At 33.2% G+C, this 9,547-nt stretch overlaps 2 protein-coding genes across 2 annotated transcripts in view; both read right to left on the reverse strand.

Moving 5' to 3' along the window:
• si:dkey-6n6.1 overlaps window positions 1–9,547 on the reverse strand; it is a 215,547-nt gene that overhangs the window by 151,077 nt on the left and 54,923 nt on the right. The window lies entirely within an intron of this gene.
• On the reverse strand, window positions 1,226–9,474 carry si:ch211-229n2.6. The gene is made up of 4 exons (NM_001123263.1): window positions 9,373–9,474; window positions 8,090–8,210; window positions 1,904–2,202; window positions 1,226–1,810 (listed from the first exon to the last, which is right to left on the reverse strand). Exons 1-4 carry the CDS (start codon window positions 9,388–9,390, stop codon window positions 1,736–1,738), a joined length of 513 nt encoding a protein of 170 aa, NP_001116735.1. The 5' UTR covers window positions 9,391–9,474; the 3' UTR covers window positions 1,226–1,735.

Below are 9,547 nucleotides of genomic sequence, written 5' to 3' on the forward strand. Positions count from 1 at the left end.
TAATGAACAAACAGGAAGAAAAACATTTTCCAGAATGGAGATCTGAAAATAAAATCAGTGCATTTAAAATGATCAGAGCTAAATAACTAAAGAAGAAAAAAATCTATGTGGATCAAATGTTGTTTCGGTTTTAAATTTAATGTTGTAGACTAAATAAAACAAGATAGCTGAAACTTAACAGGAAATAAAAGCTAACTTATTTACATGGTTATTACACATTGTATTTATATTATGGGTAACACTTTACAATAAGTTTCAGTAGTTAATGCATTTACTAACATGAACTAATCATGAACAACACACAAAAATGTACAGCATTTATTAATCATAATTAAACATTTACTAATGCATTAATAACATCCAAGTCCATGCTTGTTAACATTAGTTAATGCACTATGAGTTAACATGAACTAACAATGAACTACTGTATTTTCATTAACTATCGTTAACTAAAATGAACAAATACAGTAGTAGATGTATTGTTCATTGTTTGTTCATGTTAGTAAATGCATTAATTAACATTATTTAATGAACCTTATTGTGTGACCATATATGTGTGATTAATGGGTAGTTCCTGTATACTCTTTATAACTATATTAATGTGTAGAAACATGCTCTTGCTCTGAAATTACCTTTCTTTCCATCTGCCATCATTAAGTCCTCCAACAGAAATGTAAGAAGTCAGATTTATGAAGTCATGCTTTATTTCTTTTTTTAATTTTGTCATATTAACCATATTTCAAAAAAAGAAACTGAAGTGTTTATAATCAAAAATACCCTGCAGCTGACCAAAATGTTGTACAAAACATCTAAAACTATCGGTATTGCAAAGATGAACACTAGAAAACGATTGTATTGATATGTAACATATAACAAACATTCAGAGAAAAATAATACGATAGATAAATTCATAAACACCAGATGGCGCCAGTTGCATTTGTATAAAAAGAGAGTGTTTTCCGCCGTGTCGGTCCTCCAACATTAATTAACTCAAAATTGACTGAAAGTTAATTCTACTCATTTGAAAAGAGTTTTGAACTCAGTGTTGAAGGTAATGAGTTAATTAAATACCTTAAATGCTTCAGCTCAAATGGGGTAAGTTCACAGTACTCATATACATTAGTTTTTTAACTCAAATGGTCTGTTGCAATCGGTTTCCTCAAACGGTTTGAGTTGTCTTAACTTATTGAGTTTTACAGTACTCAGTTGGTTTGAGTTCTCTATTTATTGGGGTTTACTGCGCTCAAATTGCTTTGTTTACTCAAATGGATTTAGTTCACAGTACTCATTAGGATTAGTTCTTAAACTTAAATGGTTTGTTGCAATCAGTTTCCTTAACCTTCACTTATTGGGTTTTACAGTGAGGCTACCTCTATACACACAAATATAAGTACTGTATGCAGTTGAAAATATAAGTAAAGATATGTGCCATGCCAGTTTAAAAAGTGAAAAGGGACAGTCAGAAAAAAACTATTCTTCATACAATTTGATTACATTCTTTCTGGAAATAAAAAAGATTGTTTAGCTGCAAACTCTCTCCAAAGTGCCTAAAATCAGCCAACAGATCTAACTGGCAAAAAAATGCAAGCGATACTGAAGACATCTTGTGTCATTGAAGAAGAATATTAGGAAAGATAGAAAAAAAAACATTCTGGAAGCATTTGAGTTGTGTGGTAAAATATTCATAATAAAACAAATTATTTTTGTGCTAATCTCTACTTTGGCATTCAGTAGGTCAGCATGCTGGCACAAAGAGACTAAATAGTTTTGTAGCCTCCACACATTCATTGTCTTTTTCTTTTCCTGGAATCTGTAAAACAAAGCAGTCAATTTAAGCATGTTAGAATAATTCAAATGCACAGAACAATTTTTTTGAAAATGAATACATGATTCATGAATTCACCTGATTGCACACAGCTTTTCCAGAGCGGACAAATGTGGCAAAGTGTTCACAATTAAAAGTGAGGAGTTTGTAAGTGAACTCCTTGTTCACTAAGCCATTTAGTCTTCCTCTGATTTCTTCTGGAGGTGAAGGTTGTAGATCGTGCTGGCTATTGCTTACTGAAACAATCGCTCCTTTAGGTACGTTTACTTCTGACAGAAGCTGACGCCGTATCTTAGTTTCTCCCAGCAGAAGATCACCACAAGCAGGGAAGATGGTCTGCAGAAATCCCCGAAATTTACTCATCACCTTACTTTCATCTGGAATGAAAAAAGTCAAATTTGAAAGACTAGCCTACTTATAAAGTGACACACACACTCTCAGAAATAAAGGTGTGTGAGCTGTCACTGGGGTGGTACTTTTTCAAAAGATACAAATTTGTGCCTAAAAGGTCCATATTAATACCTTAAGGGTATATATTAGAACCTAAAAAGTACAAAAGTGTTCTTCTTTAAATTTTTAGGTACTATTATATACTTTTGAGGTACCAATACAGACCCTTTAAGTATAAATGTGTTCCTTTTGAAAAGGTACCATCCCAGTGACAGCTCACACACCTTTTTTTTTCCTCAGAGTGTAATGATGCAGTTTATAACATCCTTTTATACACATAAACAAATTTTATTAGTAGTAATATTAAGTTCATTGCCTAAATGAAGTGTCATAGTAGGTCCCATCATGTGCCAATTAAATATATAATATTAACCTTCATAAATAGAGACATTATTTCAACTGCTTGTTAAAGGAATCGTTCACCCCACCTAAATTTAAAACACCTTCACTTGACAACCTGTTAGACTTTCTTTTTATTCTACTGAACATTCATTTATTAATTTTCCTTTGGCTTAGTTCCTTATTTATCAAGAGTCGCTCTATCTGAACGAACCACCAACTATTCCAGCATATTTAACACAGCGGATGGCCTTTCAGCCACAACCCAGTACTGGCAAACACCCAAACACTCTCACATTCACACACACTCATACACTAAGGTCAATTTACTCCATCCAATTGGGGAGGGGTCTGGCTGGAGACTTGGTGCAGATGCAATCTGAGCTGCATGCAATGCTTTTGAATGGGGTCACCTAACCCCACCCCTAACCCTCACAGTGACGTCACTAGCTCCACTGAGGGAATTGTGTCTGACGTTGCATCTCTAAAAGATTGGCCCTCACCCATCATGGCCTCCCAATCATCCCCGTCCACAGAAATTGGCTGTATCACATTGTCTTTCCACTCCCCCTATAGCCGGTGTGTGGTGAGCGCACCTGCACTGTTGTCCTGTGGCTGCTGTCACATCATCCAAGTGGATGCTGCACACCGGTGGTGGTGTGGAGAGATCCCTTCATTATTGTGAAGCGCACTGGGTGTATGACCATACACAATAAATGCGCTATATAAATACACATTACTTACTTACTATATGTTCAACTGAATAAAGAAACCCATTAAGGTTTGCATCAACATGTAGAAGGGTCATTAAATGGCTAATACGTTTTTATTTTCGGTTAACAACACCTTTAATACAAATATCAAATCAGCCAATCACATGGCAGAAATTAAATGCGTTTAGCAGTGTAGACGTGGTCAAGGCAGGGGTGCAAAGAGTCCAATTTGTTATGCCTTCACTTGCAAACTTCCCTTCGTCATGTTCATGTTACACAACCAAGATGCAAACATAAATAAATAACCTGGCATATGACCTGGGCCACTTTATGCCTGGGCCCTTGGCCTAAAACCAACACAGATCCAGCCTATATGTGGTTTACTCCCTGTTCAAATAATGCATGGGTTTTATGTGGCCAAAGTCTGGCACAGACACTATCAGACAGATCTGGCTGAGATAGGGCCAGATCTGGTGCATGCACTAAAGAGAGATACTTTTCATCAGGGTAACAACCATGTGGGCACAGGACATCAACATGATCTTATATTAACGTTGTACCCCAATGTACCCAAACATCATAGGGACGTTGGATTTTGTTTGGAAATGAAAATCGGGTTGACGTCAAAACCCAACATCACCAATGTCAATGTCTAATGTCCAACCTAAAATCAATCAAATATCAATGTCTAATCATGTTACATTTTGTGGACGTTATTACTGTGACATCTATCAGATGTTGGATTTTGGTCACTTACCAACACAACCTAAAATCAACCATATTTCAACATAATTTGACAGCGTTATTGGACATCAAAATAACGTTGTCCTTAGACTTTGGCTAGAAATTGAATTTTGGTCACTTGACGTCGTCATCTAAATAACCTAATATTAATGTCTATGATGTTGTGTGCCTGCTGGGAACATAATGGCATGACCGAAGATGCACAGGTGGATCCATACAGGTGGACTAAACGCATGTTGTAAAATTTCCTCCTCATCACCCTGTTGTCAATATACGTTAACTATGCGGCAGCAAAATCAAACGCATATTCATGTAAATATTAAGATTAATGAACTTTTGCAGTTATTATAAATGTGAGTTATTTTAATAATTGCTTTATTTTTCATGTGTCATATTTTTCAGTACAAAAAAAGCAGTTGTTAATAACGGAAGAATTCATTGCTAACAATAATTAGTTCAATAAAATACAGACAAGAGTGGTGTTTTGTGGAGGTAGAAAAACTATTACAACACAACCTGTTTTCCCTAGTAAAAATCTTGACATCAAATCTTCTCTTCAAAAATCTTGACATGCAAGCAAAATCAGTGATGGACAGTGGTGTGTTGCTCCCTAGATCACAATTAAAGTGGAACACACTGGCAGTAGGGCACATAGATAAACGCTTAGGGAAGTTGGCGAGTGTGGAACAGAGTCAAGCTGCCATTATTCAAACTGCGCATCAGAATGGGGAAGAAAGGTGTTTAAGCATTGCACAAAGTCATAACTGGAACTAATATTTGTATTGTATTAATAGTTTTTAAAATTACATCATAACTAAATAGTTTTAATTCCTACCAGCAACATTTCGACCATTAAACGATTCTATGTTTGTGTATCAAAAACTATTTTATAGATTTTCCTTTTATTTATTTAATTTATTTTATTTAATAAATACTGATGTATTTATGTAGTTTATTTTGATGTGGTATGTAATTCTTTTCAGCATTTGTTCAGTTCTATCTAAATTATCAGCCAAGTGATAAGCCAATCATATCATTGCATAATTCATGTACTAATTGACACTGATTTAAAATTGCTGGTATTCAGGCACACTAGATTGAAAGATCTTGGAGCTGTTTGTAAGGTGTGTGTGTGTGTGTGATTTTTTTCCACACATGGTAACACTTTATAATAACTTCACACTATAAACCATTTATTAAGCATTAGCAAATAGTGAATTCATTATTTGTTAAGCATTAACTCTACATTAATAAATGTTAGTATGCAGTTTATAACTGCAGCTATTAATGCTGTATTCTTGACTTACAACCACATTTATAATGTGCTTAATAATTGTACTTTCATACTTTGTTAATGATTTATTTTTCATTACTAAATGAAGTATTGCATTATTTACAAACCAGTTGTATTTAAGAGTAGTTGGAGGTTTTTAACATCATTCAGAATGAGTTAGTAAATGATTAATAAACTATTGAAATCAAGTTTTATAGATCTTATTATTCAGGCATATGTTAATGGTTATATGTATGTTAACAAATGCTTTATTAACTCAACTTCATGCAGTTTTGTGACCTAATCTAAAGTGAGGACTATTTATGCTTCATAAATCCCTTATAAATGATAATTAAAGGTTTGGTATCAAATGAACAATAATCATTGCAATCTTATCTAAAAAGTCAAATTATTGTAAATATTAAACATTGCTGAATAACAGGAGTATCAAAATATGACATAAAATTGTATAAAACAACAATAATATAATCATTTAACAATATAAAAAGATGCAATGTTTAAACTCTACAGTCATTTTATTTTAGATCAGGTTGCACGGATTTCCTTTTCATTTGATACAGTTTGATTTGTGTATCTTCAAATGAATAGAAATGAATAATGTTGTTTATGTACTTCTTTCCTTTTTAGAATTTAACCGACTCTTTAATTGCCATATATATAAGGCATTTATAAAGCAAGAATAGTCCTCACTTTAGATTAGGTCACACAACTGAATGAAGTTGAGTTAATAAAGCATTTATTAACACATTAGTTAACTATAAATATATGCCTGAATAATAAGATATTCATTCAGAATGAGTTAGTAAATGATTATTAAACGATTGAAATCAACATTTATATAAAAACTGAACTACACTGTTCCAGTTACTATGACCATTTATGTGAAGCTGCTTTGACACAATCTACATTGTAAAAGCACTATACAAATAAAGCTGAATTAAATTGAATATATTTTATTATTCAGGCATATATTTATAGTTAACTAATGTGTTAATAAATGCTTTATGACAATTATATATATATGACAATTAAAGAGTCGGTTAAATTCTAAAAAGGAAAGAAGTACATAAACAACATTATTCATTTCTATTCATTTGAAGATACACAAATCAAACTGTATCAAATGAAAAGGAAATCCGTGCAACCTGATCTAAAATAAAATGACTGTACAGTTTAAACATTGCATCTTTTTATATTGTTAAATGATTATATTATTGTTGTTTTATACAATTTTATGTCATATTTTGATACTCCTGTTATTCAGCAATGTTTAATATTTACAATAATTTGACTTTTTAGATAAGATTGCAATGATTATTTTTCATTTGATACCAAACCTTTAATTATCATTCATAAGGGATTTATGAAGCATAAATAGTCCTCACTTTAGATTAGGTCACAAAACTGCATGAAGTTGAGTTAATAAAGCATTTGTTAACATACATATAACCATTAACATATGCCTGAATAATAAGATCTATAAACCTTGATTTCAATAGTTTATTAATCATTTACTAACTCATTCTGAATGATCTTAAAAAACCACCAACTATGCTTAAATAACTGGTTTGTAAATAATGCAATACTTATTTAAGTAATGAAAAATAAATCATTAACAAAGTATGAAAGTACAATTATTAAGCACATTATACATGTGGTTGTAAGTCAAGAATACAGCATTAATAGCTGCAGGTATAAACTGTTTACTAACATTTATTAATGTAGAGTTAATGCTTAACAAATAATGAATTCACTATTTGCTAATGCTTAATAAATGATTCATAGTGTGTAGTTATTATAAAGTATATATATATATATATATATATATATATATATATATATATATATATATATATATATATATATATATATATATATATATATATATATATATATATATATATATATATATATATATACACACACACACACACACACACACACACACACACACACACATACACATACACACAGGACATTTAGGTTTGTTACTTTTTTTATTTTGTCATTTGTGTGTCAAGTCGACATGTGCTCAAAATGAAAGTGGATTGCTCTTTTTTAATGATGGTGGGAATTTCCCCTGAAAGGAAGTGCTCAGGGGAGTTGGAGGGTGAGTAAAAGGGGTGGAGTGCAACCAAGATGCTAAAGCTCAAACTGAGCTTCAGAATGGGGAAGAGAGGTGTTAATTGACTTCCTTATTGCACAACATCCAACTGGAATCTATAAATGACAGCAGAGCTAACATCTTTCATAATTAATTAAATAGTTTTTCATGCCCGCAACATTTCAACCATTTAACAATTAAAATGTTAGTCTCAGTATTTGTGTATGAAATATTAAATGTAGGGGCGGCATGGTAGCTCAGTGGTTGGCACTGTCGCCTTACAGCAAGAAGGTTGCTGGTTCGAGTCCCGGCTAGGCCAGTTGGCATATCTGTGTGGAGTTGCAATTTCTCCCCATGTTGACATGGGTTTCCAACATTCTTAGTTATAAAATATGTTAACATTTAATATTGTCATAGACACTTTGCAAGAACATGCTTATTAGTTGGGGAACGTTGTTACTACATGCCTATTATCTGTCCACCTTCTATGCTAATACTTCCCATATCATGACCGTCCCCATCACCCTGTAAACCTAGGATGCTGCACACTGGTGGTGGTTGAGGATATCCCCCTTCCCAATTGCTGGAAGTAAGGAATTATTTATTAATTATTAACTTACCAGCAACAGCAAAGTGCACGACGTATCCATCTCCCTCGTACACGCCCCAGTGTGAGTAGCCAATGGGATACGCGAACTCGATTAAATCTCCGAGCTGCGCACTGGATATAACATTTTCAACCTGTGCATCACATTTTCAGCCAGTCAGGATTTTCTGCCAGTATGCAGCTGAAGTTACAGGCTTCACAAGTTTGACAACATGACAGCAGCATTCTTTCAGGAACTTAATTCTTAAAATCATATAGTGGCATAAGGTTACAGTGAAACTAGAAAATAGTTTAACCCTCATGTTTTCTTACAAGTCATGTAGCTTAAAAATGACCCATCTTAACTAAACAGCTCTAAAAAAAAAAAGGCGGTTTAGTTGAGCTCTCAAATCTATTTTGCATGAAGGAACCTTATCTTCATCATAAACTTTGAATGTCTGGGTCAGGGATGCTCAAACTTAGTCCTGGAGAACTGGTGTCCTGCATATTTTAGTTCCAACCCCATTTAAACACACCTAAGGCAGCTAATTAACCTCATTCTAGGTATACAAAACCTTCCTGGAAGGTGTGTTGAAGGAAGTTGGTTCTATATGCAGTTCACCGACCCTCCAGGACAGAATATGCACACTCCTTGGTCTAAGATTTCCCTCATCGCAGGAGTATTTCATCAATGAGGCAAACTTTTTCACTTTTGACTAAAGTAAAGGGTCTATTTTCTAATGGTAAAAGTACCAGCAAAATGTTTTTAGCAAGTATTTGTAAAAGTTAAAGAAGCAGATGGTTATTGTGTGTGTTTGAGGGCGGATGTTGGAGTGTGAATGTGTGTGCCAGATTGTGGTGAAAAAAATGTTTCAGACAGGTCAAAATTGACCAAAAGGATGACTGTTGTACCCTAAATGTGTACAGCTTTCATAAAAATAAAAGAATATTTATTTTAATGTGGAGTAATTGTAAAAAAATCTGAAAATTTCCAAATAAAATACATTGTTTATTTATTTATTTTTTTGCAGCTGGTAAAATGGTGCACCGGTCATAGGTTAACATATGATATACTAGGAGAGATACTTTAATGTTTAACTTCAACATAAAACTTGAGTTGTACTATAGTTGCATAAAAATCGTAAGCCACTTGAAATGATTCTGTTGCTCAATAAATAATATTTAGAAAAATATTGCAAGTATATTCTAAATGAAGAATACATGACATAAAAAAAATACAGATTTGACAAGTTTCTAAACTTGAAGTTGAAATATTCAAACCACACATCAGATAATTCAGTAAACGTGCAGTCTTACCTGTTCCTGGTAGTCCATCTCTCCTGTTTAAGACGTTAAGAGTAGAAACTGCATGCGAAAGGAATTAAGTTTCTCTGCCAAGCCTTTAAAGCGTGGCCACACGAAAACAATCAGCAGAATGACTTGTTTAAGAAGACTGTCTTCCTCCAGTCTAAATTGTTTACTCCACCTTCAA

This window comes from Danio rerio, chromosome 8 (genome assembly GCF_049306965.1).
Source record: "Danio rerio strain Tuebingen ecotype United States chromosome 8, GRCz12tu, whole genome shotgun sequence".
NCBI lineage: Eukaryota > Metazoa > Chordata > Actinopteri > Cypriniformes > Danionidae > Danio > Danio rerio.

Bases quoted from the DNA above. Each gene is read 5' to 3' on its own strand.
- si:ch211-229n2.6 (NM_001123263.1), bottom strand. The intron at 2,203-8,089 runs GTAAGTTAATAA...TTTTCATTCCAG, and splicing joins CGTGCACTTTGCTGTTGCTG to ATGAAAGTAAGGTGATGAGT. The intron at 1,811-1,903 runs GTGAATTCATGA...TTTGTTTTACAG, and splicing joins GAAAAGCTGTGTGCAATCAG to ATTCCAGGAAAAGAAAAAGA.